Below are 17,943 nucleotides of genomic sequence, written 5' to 3' on the forward strand. Positions count from 1 at the left end.
AATAAATTTCAGGGGCAGCCTATTTATTTTATATTTCCATAGAAATATGTTGTCTTCAAACATCGGCGCGTGATGGCGAATATAAGGCACTTCGGGATTTATATCTTTTATGAGAATCAGAATTATCGTCACCTACATTCTAACAATTTTTCAAGACGATTTAAGAGGAGAGCTCTGTCAATATTTAAAATAATGTCGTTTTGATAACTCAAGAACTGTTATACGGATTTAACTCAAGATTGGCTGGAAGCTATCTTAAAACCAGGAGATGGGCCAGGTTTCCTCACGATGTTTTCCTTCACCGTCTGTCAGTGGTGTCTAAATACTCTTAGGAAGTACGTATGACTCGGAAAAGATCACATTGATACTTGCCAGTTTTAGAACCCGCGCCCTCAGGTATGAGAGACGGGCCTTTAACCTCTAGGCCACCACGACTTTTAGCCAGTTACACATAAATTACTGATGCCGAAATTAACGCGGACGAAGACGCAGACAAAAACTAGTATTTAATACAACATTCTTGTACAGGTGAGGGTAGAAATGAAACAAAAATCACGTGCCGCAATGTGCTTTATTCATAAACCGAAGAGCAAGGCCCTTAATCTATTTACAATCAGCACACAACTCATACAGACAAAAACTGTTCGAATATGATGGATACAATTGAAATACAAATCAATGTATTTGATGCGATTTGATGTAAACAGTACAAAAATGTAACCTATACATACGACCATTTCCAATACACTGTAATCTCTAAAGTTTCGCGACCGCTGAAACGTTTATGTGATGCGGTGCAAGTTCGTAATGCAACTAATATTCTTATTGCAAACATCGAATTCATATATATCCACCAAATTACAATTAATTCCTACAGCTATAGTAAATGTAATTTTAGGGACAAAAGTAAATTATAAATCATAGCAATATTTATTACAACATGACCCAATGAACCATGAATCTTTAAAATAAAACTACATTAAACCCCTGCTTTGCCTAAATCGATATGAAAATTTCAAACAATGTTTATAAAGGCAAATAATTGAAAAAGCAAAAATCACACACACCCAGTCAAACCTACAACTAAAAATGACAAACTTAACATAAACAACAACAAAATTAAGATGATTAATATAGAAACACAACAGGCATTGAGATACGGGTTCCGTACTATGAAAATTATATGTAATAAATTCCCACTATTTTATATGAAGCATTGATCGCGAAATCACAACACGGAACCCCTAAACAAGTTTTACTTGTTTCGCATAAAGTAACTAAAAATAAAAATGAAATAATAACTACTTATACTTACAAAATACAAAAAAAATCTGTAGAGAATACCTATGTGTGTGTCAGTGTTAAGAAATCTCATGAAGCTGCTGAGTGTGACTTTATTTTATATTCTTTATAAAAATCACTACTTTAATTATATTGAGGTAAAACACTTCGTGGTTCAAACGGTGGAAAACTAGCTTAGTGTTTTAGAATCATTACATTTATTACACCTAAATGTATTAAGTGAACATAAATTTTAAATTCGTTATATTTTTTACTAGTTATAAACAGAAGAGTGTGCAGAATTCTCAACATTACAATAAAAATAATGTTAATTTTATGAAATTCCCCGAAATTCTGTCACGAGAAAAACAGGAAGGAAATAATTAAAGTGAAAAAAAAAAACAGTTTTTCTATCAGTAAATGCATTATTATACTGTTAGTTATTTTTTACTCATACTATACACAATAGTTACGATATTAATACGCATACATTAATCCATAGCAACTAAAATGAAAATATTGAAATTAATAACATATTATATTTTTATAATATTAGTGATTGGTTTATCTCCATGCAAAGTTCATTTTAATCGATACATTAAAATAATTTATCGATATCTTTTTACATGATACGGGTTTACACATTTTTCGATAACTTCGGTAATAACGGTGTTCATAGTGAAAATTTTTTTTCTCGTTATAAATTTAATTTAAATTTACTATTTGGTATTTTTTTTTCTTTTCATTAATTCAAATAAATACAAGGCACAGTTTCGGACAAAGGAACTTAGTCGGACATCAGTTTTATATACATGAATGATATTACAGTGATATGTTTTGGTCAGACCAATAAACGATTTAATGTTAAAAATAACTTGTTAGGACGCGAGCGTCATGTTAATTTGTTATGGGACAGTAGACGTACATGTATAAATGTAGTTAAATTATTTGGTATTCCTTCAAAATCTAAAACTTAAGTACGGTATTCATGAAACGTCTCTTTTGGCCAACATTTACCACAAAGCTCATAGCTGATTGCATTTATTCAATCTAAAAGTTCATAAAAAGACATATAGAAGCTGAATTATTCATATATATTAATAGTTATATAACCAGACAAGTTATTGGTATGAAAGATGAGAGATCAGATATATATCTATCTCGCTCACACAACCATGAAATGAATTCTGTCTATATTTTCTTTTTACATATTTTTAATAAGCCTTTTACAATTTAGCCCAGGCACTTCCGGCAGACGTACTATATTTTGGCATATTTTTTTCTGTACCACAAAACCTAACATATAAAATATACATTAAAACCTAATGAAACGCTCCATAAAGAACGAATTTGATCCTTAAACTAAGTGTAAAATATAACGTGACTTAATGTAATTTAGATTAATCAAAGATCAAGAACTCTCAATGACAGAACAGATAAGTTTACGCTTAACGGATAATTTAGTATTCTGAAAGCGTAAAACTCCTGAAAACCTTTGTGTAAAATACGATTTTATTTTAAAATTGGGAGCTTTATTAAATAGAATGTGAAACGTGATTTTCGACTACTTTCATAGAAGCGCTGACACGTCTAGAAAACGCAAACGGCGATGCAAGTGCCATTAACGTCAATTTTTGAAGGACGTTTAGAATAGTTCGTTATTATATAAAATGATAAGGTGGAGGTGATTCGATTTCTTTTATAACCTAAATAAAAGATTTTAAACAAACTTATGTTACTGCACTTCATTTGTAGTCGAAAGTATTATTGTGGGAAATGAAAAAAATTTTGGTACGACGCAGAGCACAGAACCTATGCCTATATTAAGAAGTACTTACATATTGACTTGATTGTCACAGCACTCTTTGATTTTTCACACAACATTAAAAAAAATTCTCACTAACACAAAGTGCTTTTGGTAGTTTAAAAAATACATCGGACACTTCCGATATGTCAATACTAGTTATAGGTAACATTTCATATTAAGCTAAGAGAAACCCTATTATAGTAGACATGTACTTAAGCTGCGAAATCAAACAGATTCCTTTTAAACCCAAGGCAAAAAAAAAACATAAAAAAAAACACTTAAAATAAAGCACTAAATAAGTTTTAGCTACATCATAATATGGCCCATTGACATTGACAAAAAAAACCTTAACAATCGTATGATGAAAGATATTATGTTTTAACAAAAAAATATCCAAGACCAAACCTTGGACATATTTAACGATAGAGATGATGATATCAAGATGAGTGTAGTTCTTGGTCGGTTCCGATCTTACCAGAAGTAGCTCCACAATTCGCAAAACATTTTATATTGTATGAAAGTCGAAGCTATGAAAAATAAATGTAGTATGAGATAGCGCAGGTTATCCTGTCTCACTTGCCTCGGTACCTCGGAGATACTGCCTTTAGATGGAAACTTTCCTGTACGGTAATACTCTTCGAGCATTTTATCCTTCTCTATAAATCTATCGTACAGCCATTGCGTCAACTCTTCATTGTCTGATGGTACCTGTGAATCAAAACGACATATCAATCTCATAACACATCAATCTTAACGTCAGTCGTGATATACAAGATTCAAAAAGAATCCTTCTTCTAGACAGCTCCAAAATCAAAATATTAAATAATAGACAATTTCTCTAATATATCAAATAATATTTCAAACTCGAGACAGTAAATATATCGATGACAGATTATCTAATCATTATTTTCCATGCAATAAACGTTTGGCAAGTTGCCAAACCTCAGCGTTGCCAAGACCTATATTGCCTCTTTTTAGGACCACAGGTCCCTTTTGATGCTTTTGTATTGTTGATGTACAACGATACGATTCTAACGAGATGTTATCAATTCTATTGCAAAATTTCTTATTTAAAACATATTTATTGGCCATAAATTCCTTTGATTGAAATTAAACTATGTTTTTTGGCTTTGCTTTGTCTATTATACTCTTAACTTTACTTATTACTTCGTAGAAATCATGATCTACCTTGTATTATCTCATTCAAATATTTACTTATAGACATCTGTGTGCTTGAATTTAGTTAGTTAAATTATTAGCGTATATATCATCGTCTATCCGTAATAAATGTTTTGGTTATGAAAGTCCACACAAACCTCGCTACTGGGATACAGTCTGTAATACAAATGTGTGGTGCAGGGTGGTCGTATGCCACAAACGATGTCTTGCAAATGAATTGGAACACGATCCGGATACGCTATAGTGACATCTAGGATCCACTCGATCGCATCCGCCTTTGAGGTCTTTGTACTGTTCTGATTGAAGTCGTCTATGGAAGACATTATAAATACAGACACATATATACATATTAATGAAATTTCGATGGTGTTCGTGATTTCAAAGTACGAAATAAATGTCATCAAATGCAAGTAGAGACGGAACAAATTTATTTTATTGTTGTATGTATGTATTAAGTTAAAAATGGCTGGAATTATTTAAACGCAACTTTATGTGTAAGAGGAGTCGTGATGTAGAACAATTGGGTTACATTGCTTTTCAGAATTACTTGTATTATTACAACTTTCAATAAAAAAGTAACCCATAAATAACTAGTAATTTTCAATGGGATGCAGTGGTCGAGATGCCAATCAGGAATCCCAAGTTACTGAAGAGCTGGCTCGTTGATTAACTCCTAACTTCCTCGTATATACTCAGTTCCAGCTAACCCATAAGCATTCCTCACATCCACCAGACTTTAAAATTAAATCATACATATTCTCACTACAAAAATATTATCCTAGCGTTAAATTTAACTCAGGTAGTGACTATTACATATTCGTATTATTAAATAAAACTGAGACGGATACTCTTTATTACCTCTCTTGTTATCCCTGGATGTGCCGGCTTGCTCGTACCGGGGACCAATTTCTTCCATAATCACCTTCATAGCTCCGGCTCGAGGCAAAGAAACGTACTCTAACTTTGGTAGATTATTTTTCTCGGCGAATCTTTATAATATGAAAACATTTCAGAACTAAGAAATATATCATTCTAGTCAAATAAGATATAAAAAAAATATTAATATCGAAATGATGTATCCAGTTACTAAACTAACATTGATTTGATTATTAAAAGTCTATTGAAAAGGTGAATTCGATACCGCTAAAAGATTTTTTTTTTACTTTCAAATATAGCTTTGAAAACAACATACGAACCTTATAAATATATAATATAAATTTCAAAATAATATTATAAGTAATCAATTAATAATATAAAGAACATTAAGGTACCATTTAATCGTTCAATACTAGTCGTTAAGTTTCAAAAGTCAGATAACATATTCTATTCAGAATAAAAATTCTCTCTGCCATCTATATCCGAGTATACATTGCCAACGTATGGCAAGACCAACTTTAATTCAGTATTATTTACAAGGACCAATTTAACGGATGTCGGCGCTCGTTATTTCAAAGTGGCGTCTATCTATCTATTGTACTTCTAAGAAATATATTTTATACACGTTCTGTAAACAGGATGCGATATTATACCAATATCGATAGATTCTAAGAAATATAAAATATTCTACTATGAAGAATTCATTTTAAAAGATTTTATTACCAGAAGGACTTAATTTATAAGTTATAAGGTATTACTATGTATTTATAAAGTCAGAATATAAATGCCTAATGTGTTGGCTTAATTCTATATATGTATATTTTTCTTTCAAACAATGTACAGTACAATTATTCAATTACCTCTGACTAATTTCTTTCCTCTTATGTAGGAAGCCACCTTCTGGAAACAACACCATAAATTGCCGGCCGAGCGGTATGTAATATTTATGTATATGATCCTTCAGCTCCTCCAGAGATTGGTCGCGTTTAGCTTTACCCTGTAACAAAAAATACATTTTTAAAATATACGTAAACGAAAGCCTCAAACAAAAAAAATTCTATGTTAATTTAATGCAACGAGATTTTAAACACAATATAAGTGTTGATTTCACTTATAATAATCCTATAAAAACTAAAAAGTGAGTAACTTAAAACAATTTTGATTAATAAATAATTAAAACAGTAATTTTCTAGCAGACTAAATTTAAAATAAACTTATACATATATGTATATGTACATACATATATATTTTTCCTAAATAAAACCCATCTCCACGTTAAACAAACATATTAATATTCCCCTAAATATTTTCAAAACATTAACCACATAGTAGGTAGCACAATATGTCTGTCTGTTTTAATATATTTTTATACGTTACGGTAGATAAGCTGGGGCTAGTAATGGCTATTATCGGCATTCACTGGGTGAGAATGCAGTTTTTCCCTTGATTGGGGTCTTGTGGAGGCGGGTAGTTATTCCATTTTATTCAAGTGTATTTGCCCCGAGTAAACCGACGGACATACGATCGAATAATGAAAAGCTTGTATTGAATAAATAAAAACATATAAACATACATTAGTACCGCTGGCAAATAATTTTTCTAGCGAACAATAATGCCATTAGTAATGATTAGAATAATATTTCTTAATATAAAACTGTCTGTGGAAACTACAAGATTGGTAGAAGCGTCGACTTAAAATAATAATATCATTTCCATTAATAATTTCCAACATATATTATTTTAATAAACTGCATAGTCCGGTCAGAAAGCTCACAAAGTTGTCAGAGAAGAATCGAGGTCTCTGGGAGCTCCGCTGTTTGTTCACAAGTGCCGCAATTAAAACAACTTAATCGTGTTATAGTTGAGAGTTTGCGAATATTTCTGATAATAGAATTACTTGTTAGTATGAGTCAGCTCCGGGTAAGTTTGCTGGCGTATAAATTCTATTTTGTTCATCAGTTTCGTGTGAATAGAATCGGAAGTTCCGTGATTTATTACTTAACATGATTTAGGGAATCTTGTTTTATTTATTTCAAAATATTTTCACGTTAGATTTTATAATTAAAGAAATAAAGATTTATTTATTTTAATTTTATTTTGCTGTTCGCTCTTTTTTGTTATATATATTCTTAGATAGTAAAAAACACCTCTGTACTTCAATAAGATATGGAAATCTAAGTTAGGTCACTGTACAAATGACCCACATAAAAACCGTACGGTGCTTATGCAATTACATTTAACTGGGGAATGCATATAATAAAAAGCAAGCGTTGGTTTACTCAGGTTCGATGGCCGGCCAATTGCACTCCGCTTACAGCAAACTCACGAACAGTGGCATTATACAATGGTATCGAGAATATTACGATTACTGACCTCTTTGTGTAGTTTTCAATTAAGACAGAAATAGTTTTATATTATATTTATAGTTGGGATATAAATTAATATACACACACTTCAAATATTACAACACACGATAACAGTATACTCGGTTACATATTTCGATACAAAACTATTAAATTGTAATTTATTAATTAATAGGTTTGATATGATGTTATAGTAAAAATTTCATTTAAAACATACTACTAAGTGCTCGTGGTCAAGCTGCCTTGGATTAAGCGAGTGTCGATGCCATTGGCTAACCGCTCAATCCGTCGATCGTTAAGGTTTTCAAAAGTCCTTCCGACACCAGATCGGAGTTCAGAACCATTCCTGTTTGGGTTCACTTCTCGTGGGAATGCGATTTCCGACAAATGCAATTACATTCTAAATTACTTTCTTTGTTCTATAACCATTCTAGTGTCTGGGTTCGATTACATTATTTCGTACAAGCTTTAGAACCACTTAAAAGGTTACAAGATTATTTATTACAATTTTTTAATTAAAATTTCTACAAAATTTATTGCATTTTTTTAAGTGCAACTATTTTTTGTATTAAACTTGGTTATTCATTTTATTGTAAAGTAATTATATAAAAACGTATGCACGCGTACATTGGGGTGAATAATTCTAATGTGACAGTTAATCTTAACAATCGTCATATTAAATGAGTCACATCATGCACACTTGTTTTGGTTGACAGTGATGAGGGGTTGTCGTGTACAAAGGTCTCGCCGACCTTTCGGTCGCGGTCGGTGCAAGGCATTCTTGCAGATACCTATTATATCGAGCTAGACATTAGCCTAGTGAAACAAAGGAAGCTACTACGTGCTTTATTATTGAAAGTAATGAAATTTGAATACATTCAATTTAAAATATCAATGCAATAGGTATTTCAGTCTGCTAATTCAGAAAACAATAAAGTTATAAAGCAATAACTTCCTACGGCATTGTACCGCACAATAATACAATTTCTTCCAAAGAATAACTCAATAAGACTTTGTGACTTGGCTTTATTAATATAACTATTCTCTTTATATGTCAGGTCAGAACAAATCTAAGCGAACGTATTGCTAACGAGATAATTCTACATAAACCTGCCAAATACACGGACCTACTTATTTTCTTACATGACCGGCCATTAAAAGTACCAACAAAATTCGTTAAGAAAAACTACACTAATAAATGTAAGAACGGCTAACGAGCGTTCAAAGACATGGAACTTTCGCATCGTTAGAGGTCTTTACGTTGAGTTACGAGAAAAAAATATCATATAAATAACATTTTTACATTATATTCCATCAATTTATAATTTCTTGTTCAATGATTATTTAAAAAATATCGTTGAAACAAATCAAACTTATTAAAAATTATTTAATATAATTATTAAGAAAAAATAGAAACAACTGAATAGTGACTCAAATATTTTAAGTAACAGTAATTATTTTCAACAATAAAATATAATGTGTATAATTTTGATGTCCTCTATTGCGAATATAGACATGGTAGATGTGGCTCTCGGAGAGTAATTACGTACCTTAGCTTTTATATAATTTCCTGCTAATATCGTTAATATGAAATATATAAGAATAATACAATGATGTTTCATAATATTAAAAAAGGAATAATAGGAATTACTTATAAAACCGAATACAATAATCACAAAGTTTTGAACATTTAATTTTAGAAATACACATTTAAATAAAAATATTATTTTTGGTTTTAATCGAGGACCGATCTCTCACCTCGTCTATCAGACGTCTGATCACAATAAAGGTAACTGCAAAGTACTTAAAACATATTATAAAAGTGCAAAATAATAAAATCGAGAATTAAATTTGAAAAGAAACGATAAATGTAAATAATAACTTACTAAAATTAATAATTCATTATTCCTCATTTGTAATTATACAATTAGTACTAAAAAGCATAACCTTTTCAATGAGCTTGTTTATCTTGATGTCGAACCAACGACTGTAACGGCGCGTGCGCATCGTTCTAGTGTATCGAAACAATAGTGACTGTGAGAAAAGCGTTTATATTCCTTTTTTTTTTTGTTTATTACTTACTTTATTATACTATACTTACTGTGAAATTGATTAAAGTTATCGAATTATAATTTCGTTACATTATTTTATATTATTTATATACTTATAACAATAAATGTCCACAATCACGACAATTTAATTCATTGATATAATAAAATATAGCAACGGAACAAATATGGATGGAACAAGTTCATTAAGACCATCCCGATAAACGTTGACAAAAATTCGGAACCGTTACGAGACTGGGATCCAAAAAACCTAATTACAACGATACTGAGCCGAAGATAAATAAAGATAATCCGGGGAAGTATCCAGCCAGTTAATTTCCCCGGGCCGAAGTTTCGCGGCCGGCAAATTGGAGCAAAACTTCTCTTCATTTCCTTTTCGATCCGGGAATTTTCAAACCTCAGCGGTAATGGGAGGTTTCACACTTATACGTTCTCAACTATACATGTTTTATGTTAATCAGGTACAAAACAGTCATTATCACTATTACTGAAGTGGTAACTTTAGGTTTAACATCATCATATTATGTTCATTCAACGTTGTTTTTTAATAAAATATATTTTATTTATTAAAAGACATTACAATTTTTACAGCGATTGGTTCAAATAAAGGTCGTATAAGTGTGTTTGGTCTCTGTCTCCGCTATCAACGCATAGTTTTTCGTTGAAGTTCCCGTTGTTTTATCTTCGCCTTGTGATTATGCTACGAGTTGAGACAGTTTAAGACCCTAAACTTTTGGAATTTAAATTGGCACTTTACTTTTTATTCGTATAAATATCATTGTTTCTGTTAAATATTTAAGACCTAAGTTCTTCTTTTGTTATCAGGAATAATTTCTAAACAAAGAAATATTAATAAAAAATATCAAAAATTGTATACCATCAAGATACGTGAATTATATTTAAAACCTAAACAAGAACAATTAAAACTTAATTTATAAACACAGCACAATCCCCTCATAAAAAATGAAAGTCCCGAGCAATAAACCTTTGTCCACGCGTCAGTTTATTTAATTAGCAAGAACAAAATGGCCGCTGAAGCGTGCGCAGGCAGTCACCTATACTTCCTGCTAACAGGTCGGGGTACATACATCACTTTTTTTTGTAAACCATCTGCTAATTTATACACCGTATAAATGAATGCAGTAAATATTACTAGCAATCCTCGAGTTTACTATTTATTTGTCTTAATTGTGCTTAATTAAGAGTGTATAAGTGTTAATTCTATAACCACAAAATGACACAAAAATAGCACCCCATTAGGAAAGAGGTTAGCAAATTATAGAACAAGTTTGGAACTCTGAATCGACTTTCCGAAATTTTAAAGTGCTATCGATTGTGACAAAGCCGAGACGAAATTATCAATTAGAACAAATCGACAAACTCGGATACCTCAATTATAATAATGGACAACTTTGTATTAATCAAGCGATAGAGCCCATCGCTGAGAGGGGGAGAGGAAGGAGCGGGTGGGATTTGACCACCCAAGTAGGCGACCCTACTACATACAAAGCATCTAGAAGTATCGATAAAGAATAAACTTTTTGTAATAAAACTAATGTCGCGATAAAATTCCATTTAGAATCGAAAGTTGAAACGTTATTGAAGGTCAAAATAATAAATTACATGCAGTTCTCAGTTTTTTATCACGTTATGAAAACAAAATTAAAATACCGATGGCGAATACTAACGAAAAAATCAATGACACTTTAGAACATTGATTTACACTCAAAAAAGTATTGTCTTTTCCAGACCAGCTCGATCCTCTTCAGTTCCGAATCCTGTAATTGCTCGCTATATAACTTATCTTTGAATAGCTGCCTAAGTTTGTCGTCAATCTGTGAAATTCGGATAGCGTTGAAGGTGTCGTTAATGTAACTTTCGTCCCTTTCAATTTTCACAGTATTTATTTAAATACGACCCTTTCAAGTACACATGCTATTTTTACTCACGTAAAAACCTTTTCCTGGATTGTAAAGGATTTTTCTACTTCCCTATATTATAAAAAAAATTTGGTTATTTTTCACATGAATAATCTACACACGACCTTCCTACCATTGTCGAATACAGATAAAGAGGGCTGTAGTAAAAATCAAATATTATGAACTGTAAGCAAAATATAAAGTAAATTTTACAATATGAAAAATTCATGCGAGAAAAATCACGAGCAAAACCAAGTAATTAGATGAAGGAAAAAGCCTTATTTAACTTATATTTTTCTCATATCCGGTATCTTCGGATATGAAATGTGCGTCCCAAAAGTAAGCCGAGGACATTTGATACGGAAACCTCTTAAAATCTAAACTAAACTCACACGTCATTTGAGCAATTATTTGTTTATGCTGAGCCTCGCTTAGTCGGCCTTTTGAATTGGTCGTTTAAACTGTGGCTGTTAATACTTCCAATACTAACATTATGGATTTATTAACAGATTTTGTTGTTACTTTACACGTGTATGGTGCATACTCTATGTTTGCCTTTGGTTTTTTGGCCCACAATGTTAGATCGATGTTTTCAACTACATTTGTCTCAAATTAGAATATGATTATTATTATTCATATATGAGTATATTAATTTTATTTATATTGCAAAATCTTTCGGTATCTAGCTTTCTATATACATTTACAAATACCATTTCAATGTTAAACAACAGTAAAGGATTTCAGGAAAACCTCATCAAATCAACTCAACCAAGCGCATTTCCGTCATTGTTTATTCGAAACAAAGAAAAACTCTATCGAATCTTAGTTAACTTAAAAGTGAATGGATAAAAGAAATAATAACAATGAAATTATGAATAAATATCGCAGAATAATTTTATAACAGCACGTACTCCACGGAGCATAAAATATTTTTCTAATCTAAATATTACTCTGAATCGTCGCAGCAGCACAAAGAGATCACGAAACTGGAATATTTAGTTGAGCTTTATGTATTCCGAGCTTAGCTATTTCATATTATCCCAATGGGTTAATTCTACGTTCGTTGTTTATGAATTTAATGAGACATATGCACCACTGTCGATAAAACTAACCGCGCAAACACATTATTGGGATGTGACTTTATTGATCTCTGGGTAAGGACAGCATATAAATATGTCTGAATCTGAAAATATGTGAAAATAATAAAATATTTCACATTAGTGTGACGTAGTTAGCAATAGTAGAAGCAGTCTATAAGTTCTATAGACATTTTCGATGATATAATAAAAAAAACGATTGTTTCTGGAGAGTTCTTGAATATAAATTCAAATACATAACGTAGAATGAAATATTATTTCACAGGAACAGAACATGAACTTATTTCAGTTATTTAGATCTGAAACTGATTTACAAGGAAAACTTTAATTCTTATAAAGTATAGGGCTTTACAGTTTTATTTGCCGACCGTACTTATGTGTATCTAACCGCTTCGAATGACCAGGCTTTCGTATTTGCAGTGACCGTAGACCGCGGACTGAATTGAAATTGCGTGGATAATACACATATAGATAGATTATTTGAACAGTTCAGAACTTCGGAACATCAAACATTCGACGCTCGTGTGACATTAAAGCTGAGGACAGACTAAATCCATTACGTTGAATGGGGAGAAGAAAGACAAAAAAAACAGTGACATTATATTGAAAACAATAGATCGAGGATGGTTTTGTTCAAAAATATTAACATGGAAATTTTATAAAACAAAAACAAGAAGCTGACAAAAAGGCCTCCAGTTGACTAAACTTCAAACAATTCAATAACCAACAAACCAGAACTCCAAATGGAAGATTCAGCCAATGAAAGAAATTCCACGTGATGTGCCGGGCCGCTGTAACCTGAGCTTTCGTCTTCGCTTGTTTTGTTTAAAAAATATAAGTCAGCGGAAAGGTGCAGAGGTCGCCGCTGGATGGTATCTGGGGTAACAACAATATCGCAATTTATCAAACGAGCCCCATTGTTAGACTCTCCCTCGCTGTTTGGATGCGTATCCTTTTCTCCCCAATGCACCGGCGAAATGCACACAATTTTAATTAGAAACACCAGTGTAATAGATACCAAATTTCTGTGACAGTCGTTAACACGCTCTCCCACCCCAGTACATTAAGTCCATAAATATAGGCAAAGAGCGCAGGTGATGTTTTCATTGAACTTTTTCGCAGGATTAATTTTAACTTGTTTTCTTCTTGTTTATATTTTTATAAAAATATTAGTATTTTTACTCCGCGATTTATTGCTAGATTTGAAACGAATAAATTATATATTTTTTTGTTACGAAATAATTAAAAACGAAACGAGAACTTCGCAAACAAAATAATTTTATTAAATTAAAAAAATACATAAGATATTTATTCACTTGCTGATGGAAAGATAATTATAAAAAACAACTTATTTAAGTAGCTCACTCAAAGAAATCTTTCAATCTCAACTTTTCTTCGTCCTCTGTTTTACGCCTTGGACATTTATTATTTCCATTCTTAAATTAATTAAAACCTCATGATTTAATGGAAACCGAACACAAATCGTATAATGCCACAGACATAATAAAAAACTAGAGTGGGAGGAAATGGGGAAAAAAAGAAATTTTCAAACAAATTACTCCGGAACAAATAAGCTACGGATGGAGACAATATCACAAAAGGAAAGAATGAAAGAAGACGTTCAATAATAAATTATCAAAGAAGCCCATTCACCTCGTCCCTCCGACGAGCGTGAGGGCCGACACCTCCCGTCTTCCTCACGGGGTGACGTTTACACTGTGGTATAATTATAAAAATATTAGCGGCAATCAATACAAATTATTTGTATTCTGATATTCTCAATACCACAAGTACTGTTACAAACACGTTATAAACTCTGCATCTAAATATTGACTGATATAACGATGAAGTATAACTGAAGAGATTTAAACATCATGGTCCACATGTTTCTCTAGTACAATTAAACTTTACGTCAAAACGCTATCTACAAAAAAGTATCGATTTTCAAATTAGTGTTCGAAATAAATAAAAAAGTAAAACAAAAATAAAAAATCAATGACTTGGAAGCTAATCTGTTACATGCGACTGATGGACAAATTTTGCGTTTCAATCGTATTATCTTTACTCGAATATGTTTTCGATGAACTAGAGTAAAAAAAATATCTTAATGGGATTAATTGTACCATGACTTTTTACAATCATCGTATTGCAATACATTGGAATGGTATATTAAGTAATACTTGTTTTGTAATTTCCAGATCCATTTGTGACGATGGATGTTATGAGAGACGAGTAATGTGACTTAATATTAATAGCTTTAGGTTTAAAATCGTTTACACCTGTCATAAAACGATATAACTGTGAGACGTTTAAAAGAAAATCGTTCTTATTAAATATTTTCTTCTCAATAAAAGCGACGCTCAGCGCTAAATACCCGGCATACCGCGACCATAAACGAGGAAAATTTGAAATAAATGGAAAAATACTAAGAAATATTGAGATATTTTTGCGTCTAACAATTTTGCGTCGACAGCGAAATCTTTCACTCAATAACAGTTGGAAATTGAATCTGAAAAATTTGAAATAAAAACGCAATCTTGTAAACTTCACTTGCCTTAACTTTATTGCTGTATTTCGTGAAATTCAATGAATATTGAAAATATCTTTGACTTTATAGGCGGGGTTGATTTTGTTGTCGTTTTTTATTTGAAAAGGTTTAGAACATTAAAATACTAGCTTTTGAATGTGTTTAAAATTTGTTGTTGCCCCAGAACTCTTAAGGGTAACGCCGACGTCTGGGAATGTAGATATGTTTCAAGGAGCTGCCAAAAAACAGTACAGTCACGCTTTTTAATACACAGAGTAAAGTAAGGACACATTATCTATTTTCCAATTATAAATACCCGGTGCCTAAAACTAGAATTCAAATTGTTTCAAACTTTCAATAAAAAGTACCATAATCAGTCTATATATGTCCATCAGAAGTATGTTTTTTGCCGTATAAAAATGTATTTAATGTTGGTTTAAATATAATTTTAATATTTGCAAATTTTATATTTTCACTTATTCACAGTATGAAACCTTAAATTAACATTATAAAAATACCGCAAATAAAGGAGTTGCACTGTGTTCAGGTCCTTTGAGTGTCTTACTTTCTTGACTGCCAACGCGGCAGAACCGAATTCACCTATGAGAGTTAAAAGATGCTACTTTCACTAAACAATTTTATCTCCAATAATACCTATGGAACTATCGAATTATTCTCAACTATATCACAACGATTACAGTCAATAATTTTTATAGCAATGTTTTTTTTTTAAATAGTATACTTACTTTATAACTCGGTTAGCAAAAATATTGTCAATATTGTTGACTCTAAAATTTCTCTATTGGGTAAATGTATTTAAGAGTATCGGGAGGTATTCAAATCTTATTTCTCTATCCATCGGCTTTGTTTCATTTTGTTTTTAAAGCACTCAAAATTTTCAAAGCATTTCAATGTATATTGTGTTTAACGTGTTGCAATAAAATTATTTTTTAGTCAAAAAAAACACCGACTTCAAAAAACAGTATAGGAAATAAAAAGCAAAAAAATATTTAACACTTAAATAGTATTTACAAACTTAGCCTATCTAATAATAAATTTTAAATATTTGCAGAAAAATCGACTAAACACCTAATGTACACAAACCAACACTACTTTGATTTACTTTTCAATAATCTAATTTAATACGTAACTAAATATATACGTTTTCTTAATATCTAATCTCTGTTTTTTTTTTTAATTTTGATATGGAATTCTTGTTTTTTTTTATAAACAATGGCTCCATATAGTTGATAACAAAAAAATCCTCTCAATTCAGAGCTAATTTCGGAAAATTACTATTTTTTTATCAATTCGAAAGGGTCGCAAATAAAATAAATAGATAAATATTAAATGTTTAGTATCATGATCAAATAACACGTTCTCAGAAAGTTGACCCTTCTGTAAAGGCGATAACACATACATTAACCTTTAGATTATCTTTGGAAATTCAATTAACCAAGTGACATTACACCTGAACAGACTTAGCATACAAATTACCGTATTAACTTTAATATCTTAATATGTAAAGGACAGTTTGAAATTACTAGTTCAAGTTTATTCTTTGTAATTTTTGAAATTGTTTATCTTTATGTGAAACGAGAAAATTTTTTATAAGACATGGTTTAAATTTATTCATTCGGTTATAACTTTTACACCCGTGCACAGAAATGATATAAAAAAAATATGTATAAAAAATGTTTTGCATGACATACCCATTGTATTAATTATATCATATTTTTAAGGGTTGTAAAATTACAACAGTTTGTAATACAAAGAACTAGCAAAGTTAGAATTACAGCGTTGCACAAATATACTTATATGGAATATAACATAAAAAAAAAATCATTTATTTCAAAAACAACAATTAGCTTAAATCTTTATTTAACAAGGTTAGCGTGTCGATGAAATGAATCACACAAATTGTCATGCGAGAACAATGACGGAATAAAAGTAGTTTTATAAAATAGAAATAAAGATTATGATAAAAATAGTAAAATTACTCTAACTGGTGTAGGCTATAATACTACGCGGCAGTGAAGTAGGAGGTAAGTGGAAGCATTCACTGAAATCCTTCAGAGAGGGGCAATTTAAAGTTTATAACAAGTAATGAGATCCTTCTATCGTTCAAGAACAAATTATTAAATTATTATTTTTTACTGAAACGTGCTCGAACCATGAGATGCAGACTCGATATTAAAATTATTTACAATCACTTCACAAGATGTCTGTTAGAGAGAAAATATATTTTCCGTATAAATGAAGAATTTCCCTATTAATATTTACGATTGTAAACGACATTCTCTTGCATCATCTAGAGGACTAAAGTGCCATCTAAATAGCTCAATTACATGCTACGAGATCCCAAAGAAAGTGTCAAATAAAGGCAGAGCCACAGCCGAATTTATACCAACTATTAGGCTCAAGTCACGCGCCGCTCATTTAGCTGGTACCCCCATCCTCCCCACGCTTAATATAAAAACCTTTTACGCATTATTATTGCTAAAACCAATTCAGTATTGTAATAATAAAATTACAAGAAAGACTAAAAGTATATTTAATAGATAGCCATTGTTTGGTGACGTTGTATTATTACTACCACTAACATTATCAGGTTCCATTACAAATAGCTGCAAATATTTAGTAACTACAAGTAAAAAAGTACAAGTTAGGCGGTATCATAAATCTAAGCCCCTTTCATACATTATAAGGCATTCGCAATAATCCTTGCACTGAAAATATATTAGAGTAAAGGTCACTTAATTTAAAACAGTCCACTTACACTACATCCTGATAGGAGTCCATTGATTGCGCATATTTACATATTA

The 17,943-nt window shown here is 31.1% G+C and overlaps 1 protein-coding gene across 1 annotated transcript in view; it reads right to left on the reverse strand.

The window, feature by feature from the left end:
* Nucleotides 1-552: 552 nt before the first annotated feature.
* Nucleotides 553-17,943, reverse strand: part of LOC116770856 (acyl-CoA:lysophosphatidylglycerol acyltransferase 1) — a 139,308-nt gene continuing 121,917 nt past the window's right edge. Inside the window, exons 5-8 of the mRNA XM_061520944.1 lie at nt 6,004-6,140; nt 5,126-5,256; nt 4,405-4,577; nt 553-3,796 (exon numbers count right to left, since the gene is read on the reverse strand). Of these exons, the coding sequence (XP_061376928.1) occupies nt 3,560-3,796; nt 4,405-4,577; nt 5,126-5,256; nt 6,004-6,140 (678 nt within the window). The 3' untranslated portion in view covers nt 553-3,559. The remainder of the gene's footprint in view (nt 3,797-4,404; nt 4,578-5,125; nt 5,257-6,003; nt 6,141-17,943) is intronic.

The sequence above is a fragment of the Danaus plexippus genome, chromosome 7, assembly GCF_018135715.1.
Source record: "Danaus plexippus chromosome 7, MEX_DaPlex, whole genome shotgun sequence".
NCBI lineage: Eukaryota > Metazoa > Arthropoda > Insecta > Lepidoptera > Nymphalidae > Danaus > Danaus plexippus.